The 17,950-nt window shown below is 44.1% G+C and overlaps 1 protein-coding gene across 15 annotated transcripts in view; it reads right to left on the reverse strand.

The window, feature by feature from the left end:
- Positions 1 to 618: 618 nt before the first annotated feature.
- The window catches only part of LOC119796089 (NACHT, LRR and PYD domains-containing protein 12-like), a 58,901-nt gene continuing 41,569 nt past the window's right edge, over positions 619 to 17,950 (reverse strand). For 12 of the 15 annotated variants that reach the window (XM_038304472.1, XM_038304471.1, XM_038304470.1 and 9 more), the window contains 4 exons: positions 16,504 to 16,680; positions 5,210 to 5,386; positions 2,287 to 2,457; positions 619 to 1,273 (listed from right to left, as the gene is read on the reverse strand). In XM_038304472.1, coding sequence (XP_038160400.1) covers positions 1,258 to 1,273; positions 2,287 to 2,457; positions 5,210 to 5,386; positions 16,504 to 16,680 — 541 coding nt within the window. In that variant the 3' untranslated portion in view covers positions 619 to 1,257. Of the gene's footprint in view, positions 1,274 to 1,821; positions 2,042 to 2,286; positions 2,458 to 3,377; positions 3,386 to 5,207; positions 5,387 to 14,562; positions 14,571 to 16,501; positions 16,681 to 17,950 lie in introns of those variants that run through there. The other 3 variants (XM_038304460.1, XM_038304463.1, XM_038304462.1) reach the window with 3 other exon arrangements.

Consider the following 17,950-nt stretch of genomic DNA (forward strand, 5'->3'; position numbering starts at 1 on the left):
TGGGCACAGCAGAGCGGCGGCGTACCTGTGAAAGTGTAAAATTAATTAATTACGAAATCACCGCAGATCCACAACAGGGCACGTGCCCCTTTGAAAAGGTTCTGCCGACGCAGATGCCTGAGAGAACCACGCAGACACATTGAAACTTAAATAATTTAACATGGAATAATGAGCAATTTCTGAGCTTCACACCAGACTGGAAACTAGATGATTATCCAGATGATCACTGATCCAGACCAGCTGCTACCCTCCAGGAATACGATAGAAACTAGTAGAGTCAAATATTGGATGAAATATTCTATCTTTGCTGTTTTTAAACTGCTTCAGAATAATTAACAGTGGAAAACAACATGAAATATCAGAACATTTTGATTTAGACACTACAAAGGTTATTGAGTCATTAAAACATTGGAAGTGAGAAAACCAACATTTCCAAGCTCAGCTCTAACATCTTTGCTTCCAAACGGTCTCCTAAACAGAATCCCTGTCCAAGGACCAATGGGTGCCCCCCCTACAACTCCTTAGAAAAACCAGGATCCCCAACAGCTCACTAGCTTAGGGTTGGTGAGGAAGAGTTAAGGCCAAATGATGGGATTCAGCCTTGGATTCTATTTTCCTTCCAAGCAGCTCCTCCTTAATGACAGCAGCCCTCCTCCACCCTGCTGGGGCCGGACTGGAAGGGCTTCCTGAGTCTATCTGAGGTCCTGGATCGCTCCACATCTGCTTTAGCTAACCTTCTAACAATGAGCCACAGTGGTGTTTCATCAGCAGGAACAACAAAGATTTTCAGCAGGATCTAAAGGTTTCAGCAGGTGAACATGGAGACAGAATGAATGCTGAGAAATAGAGGTAACACCCCAAAAAAATACCTCAGCATCTGAAACTGCTGCAGCTCTCAGAGAATCAGAAAGACAGAGCAGCTTTTCAGATCTGATCCAGGAACTTCAGTGGGAATAATAAATTAAAGAGAGACAACTTTCTTAGGTTTACAAGAAACTGTTCAGGATTCTTTTTTAATTTCATATTGTTGCATGTTATATATCATTTTATTCTCAATTTTTATTTGGATGGAAAAAATATCAATATAATATTATGGAGATGATGGAAACAAAGAGAAAAAATGAGTGAAAACAAACAAATCTCTAAACTCAGAGTTCATCATCAGGATCCTGTCAGAGTCTCTTTAAACTCAGACTGCTGCAGCTTCAACCTCTGAGGATCATCAGGGCACAGATCAGCTTCTCTCCTCCACTAATATCAATCCTTCCACCACCTGCAGAGAGAAGAAGGATGAAGAGAGGAGATCAGTGAGTGTTTCCAGCCTCTCTCTCTCCATCAGCTGTCAGTCAGTAATGCAGCACATCCAGGATTGAGAGCAGCAGGGACTTCAGTCCTGTTCAGAGCAGCTGTGGAGCAGAGCCTGCTTCCTTTCAGCTCTCATCTTAACGTGTTGGAGTGAACACACTGAGCTCCAAGCTCACACAGCTCAACACATTTTTAGCTTCCAGTCTGGTTCCTCTGCAGGTTTCCCTCCAGTCCACAGTGGAAACCACCTGCTGAGAGTCCTGAAGGCTTCATTGCTGCACAAACATTGTAGTGATGGATTTACTGCTGCTACATGTTAGCTGCTGCTCCATTTAGACACAGAAACTCTGGCTGCTGATTAACATCTAATCTGTTTCTGAAATATCAGCTGACTAAGAAACATGGAGTCTGTCCCTGAACACATCTGGATGAGACTAATGACAAAAGGACACATGTCCAGATGTGCTGAGTGGACTTCAGTAGAGCTTCTGCTCTGTAGAAAGACCACATGGTGACTAAATGGAATGATAGTTTGTGAAATCAGAGCCACTGATTTCCAGGCTGCATTCAGACTGATCTCAGAGCTGTGGCTAAGATGAAACTGATCAGTTGTTTCCTGTTGAAATGAGAGAACAAAGAGTCTGATATCAGATCTGATGCTCCCACAGTTTGATGGATGAGGACCACTGTCTCTAGACATGTTGGAAGGCTGGCAGCTGGAATCCAGCTTCATTTCCTAGAGACATGAACACAACAACAACAGTCGTCTTCACATCAACACAAACACAGGAACACAACCAGCTTCTGGCTCCTCTGATTGGCTGATCGGTGTCTCTGTGTCCAATCAGGAAGCCTGTCACCATTCTCCTCCCACTGAGAAGCTGCAGCTTTACTGGGAACACTGGATCATTGCTTTGAGACTAACTGGGTTTAGAACAATCCTGCAGACAGCTGCTGGACTCACTCCAACCATCTACTTACAGAGTCTGCAGTTTGTAGTCTGGACTCTCTACGAGATCCTGCAGCTGCTGAACATCTGACTCCTTCAGGTAGTTCCATTTCAGGTCCAGTTCTGTCAGATGGGAGGGGTTTGACATCAGAGCTGAGACCAGAGAAGCACAGCTGATCTTTGATAAACCGCAGGAATCCAACCTAGATAAAGAATAGAAAGAATTGTGCTGATCCAAAAGAATGCAGGTTAGAACAGTCCAACAGAAGCAGTTAAAGAGCTCTCATTAATATTAATGCCAACACACTGCTGCTCCAATAAAGACCTGCTGACTTAGGCTCTTTATCTTTGTCAGCTCGACCAGCAGCTCCATCAATACAAACTCAGCTTCTTCTGCCAAATTCTTCAAGTTTCACAGAAACAAAAAGACAAGTTCTGGAGAACTTTGGAGGAAAGATGAACAAATAGAGATAAATGCAGATCAATTCAAATAGATGATCAATTATTCCACAGTAAGGCTGCACAACACTGGAAAAAATGACATCAGGATTTTTTTTAAACTCTGCATCACATAGAGTGTGAAATGAAAACAACTGAAGCTGCCATCCTGTTGATGATGAACCTGCACTGACTGTACCTCTTTTCATCTTCCATGTTTTCGTCTGTTTTTCAAAGTTCTTCTTTTTCTTTTCTTTTACTTTTATGGCGGCCCATAGCTAGGTGGATCTCTGCACACAGTGTATGTCAGCTACCCTTTGTTCAGCCATAGGCCTTGTGAGCTGGGTTGTGTGCAGTGATGGGAGAAGCGGTATTGAAAGTAATGCTAACGCCGTTACCTTTTTTTAATAATGGGGTAATCTAACTAATTACTTTAACTGTAACTATAATGCAGTTACCATTGCGATATGCTGTTACTGCACGTTACTCAGGTCGCACAATGAACCTTTTTGTATGATAGGACTCATGCGTGCCTTGTCATGAGAGAAAGGAGGATGAGATTGGCTGATGTATAGTGAGATTTCGTCTATCAGTTGGGTAGGTGGCTGTTTCCACTGGCGGGTGTTAACATAGAGCACGCACAGAGAGATGGAGAGTGGGGAGGACTCAACCAGCAAAACAGCGTTTTCCACATGAAAATACCGGTGTTACGTCGAGCTGCGTTTCCCCATCAGATACGGTTTCCCCTTTATCTTCGCACACTGCAGGCGGCACAATTCACTGCGCAAGTGACGGGAAATGCGCATGCTCGCTAAAGGCGCGTAACAGCCGCCCCGTGCTCGCACCACAGGGGAACTACGGAGAGGGTGAAAGATCAGATAGAAATCCCTGCCACTTTTTCTCTCTGTCTCCCCGCCCCCCTGATGGATGCCGTGCTGCTTTGCTGCTGGACATCACCACCACCTTCACCTTCCTCACTATCATCACCTTTATCATCATGTACTGACATCCATTGATTTTTAGTGATTTTAACCCTTTCTATGCCCTGACCCTGACATTAACCCTAAAGCTTACTGTTAGCAAAACAGCTCAACAGGAGAAGAAAAATGTCCTCACTTTACAACAAGCGGTCCTCATTTTGATGGTGAAATCAGAAAAATGGTGATCACTCTGATGATCACACAAACACATCCAATCATTTGCTCTACCCCACTGATACAGACACTTCCATCCATTCTAGTTTTTGTTAACCTGTGTTTGATCCTAAATCAATGTTTCTCTCTGCACCTTGTGGCATGATCTCCAGTTTTTAGGACCCTGAGCCATAACACCCTGAAAATGGATGAAAGGAAGTCCAGTTCATTTCCATCATCCATGACTCTGCCAACTTCAGCTTTGCTTTCTATGTTAGGATATGAGCTAAAGGCTTCAAGTCCAAAGACCAACTCAGGTAAAGATTTATTAGAATGTAATGTATGAACTTTGTTTTCCAGCTGATTCCATCAAATTCTTCACAGGAATATCAACTGAACTATTTTAAAGACATCCTGCAGAATAACTAACCTGATGAAGGTTAGAAAGAGATCTAGAACCTTCTACCAGTGCTGACCCAGTTCTCCCTGAACTAGAACTGGTTCTAAACTCAGTTCAAGGAGGTTCAGATCAACTGATTCATGCTCATAATTCTCTACCTAAATATTCTGAACTCAGTTCACAGCTCCTACTGGAACTAGTTCTCCTTTATTTATCTTCATGTGCTGAAATAAAGTCCAAACATAAACAGGTAATGATCTCCTTCAGTAATCAGTGTCTGGATGATCCAACAGCCCAGTGGTTCCCAGTCCTGGGTCTCATTTAGAAAACATTGGTAGGATCCAGACTAAAAGTTTATGTACGGCAAACGGCTGAAAATGGAGCACGACAAAAATCTCCGTCCACAAACCAAGAAGAAATCCCTCAGAGGAACCTGAGAGCTTTAAGTATGGAGCCTTCATTTCATGTCCTGACATAGAAAGCGGTGGAGAGGGAAAACTCCCAATTGGGAAGAAACCTCTGGCAGAACCAGGCTCAACATGGCGGTCTTCTGCCAGACCTGTTAAGATTAGACGGGGAACACGGTAAGAGTCTGGGAGGAATGACACTCTGATGAAGCTTTAGCTACAAAGGTGGAGGAGGGGCTGGAGGTGGGTTGAAGGAGCCTTCAGTTCATTTTCTGACATAGAAAGCAAAGCTGGAGACGGCAGACCCAAAGGCCTAAATGACTGATGGAGTTTCTCACAGAGCAGAACTGGGTCTCTGCTGCCCGACGGCAGCGACAGCAGAACCTGAGCGCCTAAGGAGAAATGCTGCTGCTCTTTCTCGAGGAAGTTTAGTAAAGTTTATCCCCAAAAAACGGGACAATCTTTAGTTAATCTTAAACAGAACAGCGTTTAATGACTTCAAGATGAGCTTTGTTCACTTGAAAACACAACTGTACTATCAGAAATATCAGCACAAAACTAAAGCATGGTCACTGACCTCAATGTCTGTAGTTTGCAGAGGGGAGACTGGAGAAAACCACAGAGCTGCTTCACTCCACCATCTTTCAGGTTGTTGTTGCTGCTCAGTTCCAGTTCTGTCAGATAGGAGGGATTGGACTTCAGAGCTGAGCCCAGAGAAGCACAGCTGATCTCTGACAACCGGCAGCTCTTCAATCTGAATAAAGAATAAAAGATGTGTTGAAGCAACTGGAAACTAGCCTGACGTAGTCCGACTCAATTCTAGTCAGAATATGAGTCTGATACTGCTCCATAGAGCTGTGATTATGGGGCGTGTTTTGAACGAACCAGGAAAAAAATGCCTCTGCACTCAATTGGATAGACCTACAACCAATAAGAGCAACGGAGTGCGTGACGTATGTTAAGCGAGGCATAGTTGTTGTCCACAAAAATCAAAGCGTGCAGTTTCACGCCTAGAATAAGAAGATGAGACTTGATCGCGTTTCTCTGTTCCTCTTTTAAAATTAATTTGCTGTCGATATCTTCTAGAACAGACCTAATAGCAGAATCTACTCACCCAAACTCTCCAGCGGCAGCCATTATTGTTGTCACCCAAGCGCGCTTTGGTCACGTGGTTGATAACGTTACTCTTGATCATCTGTCCATCATCGTATAAAGCCCGCCCTGACGATTTGATTGGATCGCCTGACAGTGGGCTTTAATACTCGCGCTACTATGGAGCAGAGCCAGACCGAACTTCCCCGAACTCAAACCTTGTGGGCGGGACTAAGTTCGGACTGGCACCCAGGCTAACTGGAAACACAAGTTAAAACTAAAATAATGAATAAAAATGTAGAAAAATCATTTGACTGAAAGCTAAAGTCCCAGAAAAATTATCAAGTTAAAGTAGTAAACCAAGTAGAACCAGAATATGTTCAAATGACGTGTGAAGGTCCAGATCAAGGTGTGTTTATTAGTCTGCTCCAGGAGAAATCTGTGTTGGACAAAGAGCAGAGCTGCAACACAATCCAGAACCAGAAAAATGCAAGCAGCATCAACTGCAAGAAGAAATAGATGAGAAAAAGTTCAGAGGAAAAGTCTTCAAACACATCCCAGCATTTATCTTGGCTTCTGTTCATCTCCTGCCGACTAGTCGCTTCCTAGTTGGATTGAAGGAGGAGTAAATGAATGTTTATTACAATTGTGTTTCCATAAAGGAACCCTGGATCTTCTCCCTGACTTCAATCAAACACTCAGAGGACAGCTCATGTTCTGTCTCCAAATGAATGTTGGTAGCCTGTTTAATGATGACCCGTCCAAACAGATCTGGTACCTTAGATGGGATCAGGGTCCCCATGATCCTGTTGGCTGTCTTCACTAAACTGGGAAACGGATGGGAATCTGACCCTGAGGCCTTCCTGATCATTACAGCTTTAAGATCCTTGGTGACAAACAACACGTGTTGCTAGAAGATTTCAATCGGACCTTCAGTGGTTCTGCTGGGATTCAAATGGACTTTAACAACCAAACCAGTGGCATCTCCTGGCCTTCCTTCACAGCTCCAGCAGCAGATTTTTTTCCACAATATTAAATGATAGGAAGTTTTATTATTTCCTAGCACTGACGAATGCAACACAGACACAGTCAAATAAACACAAATCAAATAAAAATTTTACAAAATAAAACAAACAAAAGAGCTCCATCAGAGCCAGTGCCGGTCCTTCACACATCCTAACCAACATCCTACATCGAATGATAAAAAAGTGGAATTAAAGACAAGTATTTCAAGAAGGTCTCATGAGGTGGAAGAACATAAAGTTTATTAAGTATTGAGTGCAGAGACAGCTGAGAGCAAAAAGGATGAAGAGAGAGCATCGACCTGCTGAGTGGAGCACGAGAGCTAGGAGCAAAGATGGATGACAGAGCAGAGTTCCTCCAAGTTTAAAGCGCACCACACACCTATTGAAAAGCGTGTGGGAGGTTTAACCACAGCACACTATGATCAGATGGTAACGGTGCGCTGAAGATGGTGTCACTAAACAAATACAGAATTATTCAATTCAGTTTATTTATATAGCGCCAAATTCACAACACATGTCATCTCAAGGCACTTTACAGTTCAACCAGATCATACAGTCAAATTGATGCAAAGTTTTCTATCTAAGGAAAACCAGTTGATTGCATTGACTTATTGACTCAAATACAATCCCTCACATTAAGCGTGCTTGTAGCGATAGTGGAGAGGAAAAACTCTCTTTTAACAGGAAGAAACCTCCAGCAGAACGAGGCTCAGTGTGAGCGGCCATCTGCTGAGGCCGACTGGGGTTCAAGGAGACAGAAGCAGAGACACAAAAAGCAGCTGTAAAAGGCGGCCCCGTCCAGGAAACACAGAGCCAGGCAGACGAGCTCCAAGGCAGCTCCCATGTCAGAGGACGAAGAGAGCACATCCACTCAGTCACGGTCAGAGAAACAGGACCACACTGGAAAACAGGCCAATCTACAGCATCTATAAACAAGGGTGTTGATGAAAGCAGCACAGCTGATGTTTCTTTCCAGGATGGTGTCACAGCCAAACAGGAACAGACGAGGCAAAGCTACTTATGAAAACATAACAGATTTAAATCCCTTCTTTGTTTACCTGTTCCATTGTGGCTTTTTCTGTCCACTGCCACACAGCATAGGAGAAATATTATCTTCCTTCTTTCTTTAATGCCAACTCTCCTCTGTGACAACTCTAAAAGGTATAAGCACTGAGAGACAATAAAACATGGATGAGTGCCGCTTCAAGAAAATTCCTCTTTGTTCATAGCCTCATGCATGTGTTGCCTTCACTGGAGCTGGGAAATTACAAAACTCCTTACTTAATATTGTAGGGTATTTGTAGGGACAAACAGGATTTGACAACAGCTTTACTTTGTCAAAGTTAGAATGGCTGTCCTTTTTAAAACCTAAGTTTGTGGCCATTGGTTTTACAAAATTATCCAGATAGCCCAGGTGTAAAGGTAGGCTCTCTGAAGTGCCTCCAAAAAAAAATCACTTTTATCTTTTTTTTCCTTTAAGATTTAAATAGTTTAAAGCCATCCATGCTTTCACATCATCCAAACATTTCAGAAAAGATTCAACAGAGTTTCTGTTTCGCCTCAGCAGGAGATCTGACTCTCGTGTGCATCAAAGTGTTTCCTAAGGATCCAAGTGGGAGCAGATGAAGAGTAAAGAGAAGGGAGCCTCATACAGAACCCTGAGGAACTCCATATAAAATAGAAGCACTGGAGGACGAGGATGTTCAATGACTTTGAAAGGATCTGAACCACTGCACTGCTCTTCCTCGGATCCTCACCCAATGCTCCAAATAGGGATGGGAATCGAAAACCAGTCCATGTTCAGAACCGGTTCCATGTGTTCCATTTCCATGGCAGCATTTGGCAGCTCGCTTAATGGTCCTCTTAACGATTTCAGGCAGCACCTGAGCCTAGCGCTGGGCAGCACGACTTATGTCATGTTTTTTTAAGTAAGTTACGCACACGGCATTTAGTAAACAAGTACGACGTGACCAGGCGTAAGTCTAGAAAAGCAAAACAAAAAAAATGGCGACCCATCGGGTAAAAATTGAAAGTTTGGATGTAAAATGGCATTTGCATCCACGGGAGGAAATACATCCAACATGCAGAAAAACGTGTGCACACAACATGGCATACATTGCAACGAATGCTGTGTTTTTGATGCTTCCGGACAGAAGCTAAAGTTACGACCAGCACGGATGGCATCTCTGGTGGTAAGTAGCTAGTTTTATGTGGTTTAATGTGGTTCCTAGTAAAACGTATGCCATTTCTGGAAATAAACCAATTTCTTACCTCTCTTTGGGGTTCTTAAACATGCTACGTAGTTGCTCAACAGTTCAGGGATCGAGAGAAAGGTCATGCTCGTTTATGTAAATTAGGAAAGATGAGTTTATTGTAAGTTTAATGAGTTTATTTCCCGAAATTGAAAAGTAATGCTTTTTCATTAAACAAATGCCTTCTCCATTAGATTTTGAAGCCTGTAATGAGAAGCGTAGCCTGGCTGGCTCAGAAGCTAGCAGCTCCGATTCACTGTCTTCTGTCTTCACCGAGGCAGGCAACAAAGAATGTCCCAGGAGAAGGTAGACGAATGTCCCCGTGCACTTACCAAGTACATTGTTTCACAGAATCGATAAGGGAACCGATGAGGAATCGAATCGTTTCACAGAATCAATAAGGGAATAAGAACCGTGAAAAATCCTATCAATTCCCAACCCTAGCTCCAAACCAGATTAAAGGATATAATGACCCACTCTATCAAAGGCTGCTTTCACTGGCCAGGAAAATTTCAAAACAAGCAGAAGCAGACAAACCTGGGGATATTTTCACAGGTTTTAGCGTTTGGTATGAATGCACCAAGTGATAAAATCAGTAAACTATAACACCATTATTTTCCCTCTGGAAAGAGAGATTAAATGGTAAAATAATCCCAATCTGAATTACTTCAGTAATCCCTAGAAGGAAATTATTTTCTTGCGGTGCACCCATTTATGTTAGGAATCCAGTTTGTGTGGGTTGTGTTTTTGGTGTTCTTCTCTCCCCCCACCACCAGGTGGTACCCTGTCCTCGTTGGTCCTCCTCCACACCTGCGGCTGGTTGGCTCATCACTGAGGAGTATTTGAGTGGTGGACTGTCACTACCTTGACGCCAGAGTGTTTGCCACTTTTGGTTACTCTAGCTAAGCTGAGTTTAGCTGAGTCTAACTGAGACTTTTGTTTCTCTGAGTCTAATGTTTTGTCTTTTGCCTTTCAGCAGAAAGTCATCCTGCATACCGGATGTTTGGCCTTCTTCCCCTGGATGGATTGTTTGAGTTTCACACTGAGCAGGGGATTGATCTCCATACGTCCCGTCCAAACCCTGTCCACCCTCCAAAGAGCCCCTCAATCTCTGGAAAAACCCACAAAGACTGTATTCTGGGAAGAAACTTTTCTCCGCAAACAGGAGTCCCGTTTGTCTCTGTTTTCGCAAGATGTCTTTCAATGTTCCCACGGACCCTGAACTAACCTCTGTGAACTTCCCTTCTCACTTCCAGTTCCGGTTCACCAGCTCCGGTTTCCCTGAATCCAACCCAACTGTACTCCTTAATAAACCTGTTAAACTTTTACTCTGGTTTCTCTGAGTGGTTTTCTGTATGTGGGTCATATCTCTTAAAGACATCATGACAGAACACTCTGGCCATACCGTTGACCCTGCAGAAACCATTCAGAGAGCCATCAACCAGCAGCAAAAAGCCTTAACCAGACGTGACAACACCTCGGTTGAACTGGTCCATTAGCAAACAGAATAAAACCGTTGTGTTATCGACCTAATTGAAGCTGTCCGTTTTTCTCTCCAGGATTCGGCCTAGCTGGTGAGCTAGCCCCGCCACAACTTAACCAAAAAGTTTTTGCTCCCCCCTTCTCTGAATGTCAGCTGGCCAGTCCTCCCAGGTTTGATTGAAACCCCAAGAAGTGCTGGGGTTTTCTTATGCAGTGTGTAATCCAGTTCAACCATGCCCCAAGTAAGTTCCCTCTGGATTCAACTAAGATTTCTTATGTCATTTCTCATCTAACTGACCGAGCTCTGGATTGGGCCGATGTTAGATTTTCCTCATTCACTGATTATGGCTTCTCCTTTGAGGAATTCATATCCGAATTCAAGCAGACTTTTAACTAGGATCTGAAAAAGACACTTAACTCCTGAGAAAGGCTGAAATTAAAGTGGGGACAGACGTCTGTATACGATTTCGCCATTAATTTCCGCATCATGGCTGTTGTTTCGGGCTGGGATAAAACTGCCCTCATGTGTGTTTACACTAACGCTCTCAATGACTTCATTAAGGATGAGCTAGACACCCTGAATGAACCAGAGACTCTTGAGGAATTAATCAAACTGTCAATCTGTCTGGACAATCGGATCTGAGCTCAAACCAAGGAAGGAGGTACTAGAACTTCTCCTTCCAAACCACTGTCTACAAGCAATCTCTTGTGAGTTTCCCACTAACCCTTCTCCACCTGAACCTATGCAGATTGGCAACACTAGGCTAAGCCCTGAGCAGAAACAACAACGCATGCGGGCTAAGCTCTGCCTTTATTGTGGAGAAGCGCGTCATTTTGTTTCTTCGTGTCCCATTTTGGTAAAAACCAGGGTCGACCAGTAGAGACGTGGCTACTGGTGGACCAGAAGATTTCTCCCACTGCACCTCGTTTACTTTTGCCAGCATCTCTGTTAATCAATAATTAATCAAGTCTTTCTCCCTATTGGCACTCATTGACTCTGGTTGTGAACAAAACTTAAATGACTCTGCCTTTGCTCAGCAGATGGGTATTGAAATAATACCTCTGCAGAACCCTCTTCGGGTTTTTGCGGCAGAAACCTGCCCCAGATAACCCATCAGACAGGCCCCATTCAGCCGAGGGTGTCTGGAAATCATATGTAACACACCTCCTTCAACGTTTTTCCCACCACTAACTCAGCCTTAATTTTAGGGTTTGAGTGGCTCCAGCTTCACAACCTCACAATTAATTGGACAAACAGACATATTGATCCTTGGTCTGTAAACTGTCACTCTTATTGTCTCAGATCTGCTGTTCCCCCAGGGTACCAACCGCTTGAGTTTGGTGATGCAGACCCACTTGATCTCTCCTCCGTTCCAGCTGACTACCATAATCTCTCTCAGGTATTTAGCAAACCTGAAGCCTGTTCCCTGCCTCCCCACAGACCATATGATTGTGCCATTGACCTGCTCCCTGGAGCCCCTCTGCCTAGCAGTCATCTGTTCAATATCTCCAAGCCAGAAAGGGAAGCTATGGAAAAATATATTAAGGATTCCCTGGTTACAGGTATTATCTGTCCTTCTTCATCACCTCTTGGAGCTGGATTCTTCTTTGTGGGAAAGAAATATGGTTCTCTTAGACCCTGTATAGACTACAGAGGTTTGAATCAAATTTCTGTCAAGAACCAATATCCTTTGCCTGTTTTGTCATCTGCTTTTGGACCTGTTCAAGGCACCACTGTTTTCACTAAACTTGATCTCAGAAATGCCTATCATGTTCTTCGAATAAGGGAGGGAGACGAATGGAAAACCGCCTTCAAAACTCCCATAGGACATTTTGAATACCTGGTGATGCCTTTTGGTCTAATTGACGCCCCAGCTTGTTTCCATGCCCTGGTGAATGATGTCCTGAGAGATTTTCTGAACATCTTTGTCTTTGTTTACATTGATGATATCCTAATTTTTTCTAATAACCTATCTGAAAATGGGATCAATGTCGGCCAAGTATTACAGCGTCTCCTAGAGAACAAGCTTTTTGTCAAAGCTGAGAAATCTGAGTTCCATAAACCTTCAGTTTCCGGACAGGTGAGACCCACTGAGGAGAAGATTAAAGCTGTTCTGGATTGGCCCATGCCCGACACCCGGAAACAGCTTCAACATTTTCTGGGTCTTGCTCATTTCTATTGTCGATTAATTCGGAACTACAGCCAAACGTCTCTACCCCTGACTTCTCTAACTTGTACTAAGGTCCCTTTTGTTTGGACCCCTGAGGCTGAGGCAGCCTTTGTTCATTTAAAGGACCTTTTTGCCAATGAACCTGTGCTCATGCAGCCTGATTTCTCTAAACAGTTTGTGGTGGAAGTTGATGCTTCTAATTCTGGTGTTGGAGCCGTCCTCTCCCAGACATGTGACTTTGATGACAAATTACCCCCTTGTGCCTTCTCTCCCAGACTTTTCCCAGCAGAGAGAAACTATGACGTTGGACTCTGTGAGCTATTAGCCCTAAAGCTAGCTCTTGAGGGGTGGAGACACTGGCTGGAAGGAGCTGCAAACCCTGTTCAGGTTTGGACAGATCATAAAAACCTGTCAAACATTCAATCCGCCAAGAGACTGAACCCTCGCCAATCCCGCTGGTCCTTTCACCCTGGCTCTTGGAACATCAAACCGGATGCACTCTCTAGGCAGTTTGCCCCAGATGAATCTGCTACTCCCATTCTGCCTCCCAGCTGCTCAGTCGCCGCAGTCACTTGGGAGATTGAGGACCTTTTCAAGCAGGCCCAGCAGACTGTGCCTGATCCTGGTACTGGACCCCCAACAGAGTTTTTGTTCCCTCATCCATTCGCTCTCGGGTAATTAACTGGCTCCACACTTCCAAGTTCTCTGCCCATCTAGGTATCAGTCATATTGTGGCTCTCATTAGATGAGGTTTTTGGTGGCCCTCCTTACTAAAGGACGTTAAAGGTATAGTACACCCAAAACATGTTTAGCCTTCATTTTCTACTCACCCCCATGCTGAACAAAACTCTGGAGTACTTTTTTGATATCTCAAATGCATCTGGAGATCTGGGAGGCTTCTTGCTGTCTGCTGACATTCAAATAATAGAGGTTTATGGCGCCCGAGACAGAAAGGTCCACAAAAGTCCACAAAAACGTGTCAATATTCCTCCATACTGCTCGTCCAATGTAATCCAAGTGTCCTGAGTGGGTAGCATCCAGAATTTACTCGAAACGAAGTCATTTAGAACGTTTTAGAGCCTAAACAGTAGTGTATAGGATTTCCTAATAGTGCCCCCATGCGCGCTCACGATTCTACAGAAGCCGGCAGACCAAACCGGAAGAAAGTGCGCATTCAGCGTCTGCTCTGCCGATAATGCAAGCGTAGAAGAAGAAATGTGCTGTTTACCTGTGCAAAGAAAGAAACAACGAAAGAAAAATGTCTGAGGACTTCAGTGTTGAGGAAGAGCATGAGTTCTTTGCCGAGCTGAATGTGCTGGTTTGGTCTGCCGGCTTCCGTAGAATCGTGAGCGCGCATGGGGGCGCTATTAAGAAATCCTATACACTACTGTTTAGGCTCTAAAACGGTCTAAATGACTTCGTTTCGAGTAAATTATGGACGCTACCCACTCAGGACACTTGGATTACATTGGACGAGCAGTATGGAGGAATATTGACACGTTTTTGTGGACTTTTATGGACCTTTCTGCCTCGGGCACCATAGACCTCCATTATTTGAATGTCAGCAGACAGCAAGAAGCCTCCCAGATCTCCAGATGCATTTGAGATATCAAAAAAGTACTCCAGAGTTTTGTTCAGCATGGGGGTGAGTAGAAAATGAAGGCTAATCATGTTTTGGGTGTACTATTCCTTTAAGGAGTTTGTGTTGGTCTGCCCGACCAGCGCTCGTAACAAGTCTTCACATCAGCCCCTATCGGTTTGCTTTAACCATTGCCCATTCCCAAGAGACCCTGGTCTCACATAGCTATAGACTTCGTCACTAGACTTCCCACCTCTAAAGGTATGACCACCTTTCCAACCATTATTGACCGTTTCTCCAAGGGTTACATCTTGTTACACTAAGGAAGCTTTCCACAGCACTGCAAACAGCCCAACTACTTGTGGAGCACATTTTCCGCCTTCATGGAATCCCTCAAGACATCCTGTCTGATCGAGGGCCCCAATTCATATCACAGGTTTGGAAGAGTTTTTGTTCGACCCTTGGGGCAAAAGTCTCACTCACTTCTGGCTATCATCCTCAATCTAATGGTCAAGTGGAGCACATGAACCAGTAGTTGGAGGCCAGCCTGAGATGCCTTTCAGCTTCCAACCCCAACGATTGGAGTCAGTTTCTCCCTTGGGTCGAGTATGCCCACAACACCCATCTCTCTTTTGCCTCTGGACTCTTCCCTTTCAAAGCCCCTCTGGGTTATCAGCCTCCCCTTTTTTCCAGCTGAGGAGGCTGCTATCACTGTGCCCTCTGTTCAGCATGACATCCGTAGATGCAGAGCCATCTGGAGCAGGACCGTGACGGCCCTCGGAAGGTCTGAAAAACAGAACCGTAGGTGGGCTAACCAGAAGAGAAGGGTCGCCCATACGTTTTCCCCGGGCCAGAAGGTTTGGCTCTCTACCCAGGACATCCCTCTCAAGGCCATGTCTAAAAAGATTCATTGGCCCTTATGAGGTGGAGAGGACCATCGGAGCATCCGCTCTCCGTCTTCGTCTCCCCTCCACTCTCCGGATTCACCCCACCTTCCGCGTTTCCCAGGTTAAGCCCGTTTTTTCTAGCCCACCCGCTGAGCCCCCTCCCCCCTTGGACATTGATGGCCACCCCGCCTACACAGTCTGCAAGATCGTGGATCCCCTTCAACGTGGGCCTGGGTGGCAATACCTGGTAGACTGGTAGGGTTACAGTCCAGAGGACCATTCCTGGGTCCCAGGATCCTTCATTTGGGACTTCCGCAACTCTCAGCCCTCCGGCTCTTCTGGACCGACAGGTGGCGGTCGTTGACGGGGGGTGTACTGTTAGGAATCCAGTTTGTGTGGGTTGTGTTTTTGGTGTTCCTCTCTCCCCCACCACCAGGTGGTACCCTGTCCTCGTTGGTCCTCCTGCACACCTCAGCTGGTTGGCTCATCACTGAGGAGTATTTGAGCAGCAGACGCCAGAATGTTTGCCAGTTTTGCGTACTCTAGCCAAGCTGAGTTTAGCTGAGTCTAAGTGAGTCTTTTGTTTCTCTGAGTCTAATGTTGTTTTGTTTTTTGCCTTTCGACAGAAAGTCATCCTTAATACTGGATGTTTGGCCTTCTCCCCTTGGAAGGATTGTTTGAGTTTCACACTGAGCAGGGGATTGATCTGCATATGTCCCGTTCAATTTCTCCTTGAAATCTAATTGGCAGTCCGCTTCATTGCTCCTCAGGAACCAACTAAAGCAAACCTTGTCCGCCCTACAACGAGCCCCTTAATCTCTGGAAAAACCCACACCAACTGTATTCTGGGAAGAAACCTTTCTCCACAAATGGGAGTCCCGTTTGTCTCTGTTTTTGCAAGACGTCGTTCAATGTTCCCACGGACCCTGAACTAAACTCTGTGAACTTCCCTTCTCACTTGCAGTTCTGGTTCACCAGCTCTCTGAGTTCCGCTAAATCCAACCCAACTGTACTCCTCAATAAACCTGTTAAACTTATACTCTGGTTTCTATGAGTGGGTTACTGTACGTGGGTAAGATCTCATAAAGACATCATGACAATTTACAGAAGAGAGAAAAATAGTTCTGTATAATGCTGCAACCCCACACTGAAATTCAACTCATTCTTTCATGTTTCCTGCTTATTATTGAATAAATCATGAGAGGAGAAAAAGAAAAAAAAGAAATAAACTTTAACTGGACCAAAACAGTAAAGAAGAATCAGACTTTAGCCAGAAGATCCTCAGTGTGGATCAGTAGAATATCAGCCATATGTCTGCAGTTTAGAGTCAAAACAACTTTACCATCAGAAATATCAGCACTAACCTAAAACATGGTGACTGACCTCAATGTCTGTAGTTTGCAGAGGGGAGACTGGAGAAAACCACAGAGCTGCTTCACTCCATCATCTTTCAGGTAGCTGATGTAGGTCAAGTCCAGTTCTGTCAGACAGGAGGGGTTGGACTTCAGAGCTGAGCCCAGAGAAGCGCAGCTGATCTCTGACAAACTGCAGCGATTCAATCTGAATAAAGAATAAAACACTTGTTGAAGCAACTGGAGAGATAGGATTAAGACTAAAATATTAAAAAAATAAATAAATGAAGAAAAATAATTTGACTGAAAGCTAAAGTCCCAGAAAAATGATCCAGTTAAAGTAGTAAACCAAGCAGAACCAGAACATGTTCTAATGACATATGAAGGTCCAGATCAAGGTGTGTTCATCAGCCCCTATTGGACCTTTTGCTACTCCTTTATGCCCATCAGCTATTGAGTTTGCATGTAAACTAGCTGCTTCTGCTGCCTCTGCTGCTTACGGTCTGAACGTAGCATTAAACATCACTACTTCTACATCTAGCTGAGTGGAGGTGAAGTGCATTAAAAGACTCTGAGAATAAAAACTCTGTCAGGATGCCTTCCTGCTGCTCTGCTTTCTGCTCCAGCTCAGACACTCAGCCTAGAACTGCACTGCAGTCAGAATCAGCAAAATAACATAATTTTTTTTTTTTACTTTATGTTTATTTGCTTTTTAAACAAACATGAATAAGAACACTTATTGCTAAACATTCCTTGGCACATAGAGATTATGTAACAGTGCATAACGGAGAGCAAGTAAAAGAAAATCCAGCATCCATGGAGCTGACTGATACAGAATGTAAAATGGGCAAATAAAGTAGAAAGATGGACAGTTAATACATTATAAGAGTCTGTGGGATTCAGTACAATTGGAAATAAATCTCTCTATAGGTAATTGGGACTGCAAACTTCAGTTGTAATTGGGCAGTTAAAGCCTCCATTCCATATACTTCCTTCACTTTCTGCTTCCACTGTGCAACCGTAGGAGGCAGTGCATTCCTCCATTTTATCGTTACCATTTTTCTAGCAGTCATCAGTAGAATATGTAGTAAATACTTTTGATCTCTGGAGTACTTGTCCTCGGGATTTAGGTCCAAAAGGAACTGTCTTGGAGTGAACGGCATGTCAGTACCCAGAACCCTGTCTATCTCACTCTTTACCCCCCTCCAGTAAGGAAGCATCATTGGGCAATCCCAGAATATGTGTAGGTGGTCGCCAATCCCTCCACATTTTCTCCAGCAGTACATTGCAGCTGGGTTATTTACAAATTTAGAGATCACTAAGGGTGTCTTAAAGAACCTTGTCTTCATCTTCCAGTCAAATTCCTTCCAGGTGTTGCTTTTAATACCCTTATGACATCCAATACATATTGTTTCCCATTCCCCATCCTCAATTATAGTGTTTAATTCCAGTTCCCATTTGCTTTTCACATTAAAAGT

The sequence above is a fragment of the Cyprinodon tularosa genome, unplaced genomic scaffold (genome assembly GCF_016077235.1).
Source record: "Cyprinodon tularosa strain WSP-4 unplaced genomic scaffold, ASM1607723v1 ctg534, whole genome shotgun sequence".
NCBI classification, from domain to species: domain Eukaryota; kingdom Metazoa; phylum Chordata; class Actinopteri; order Cyprinodontiformes; family Cyprinodontidae; genus Cyprinodon; species Cyprinodon tularosa.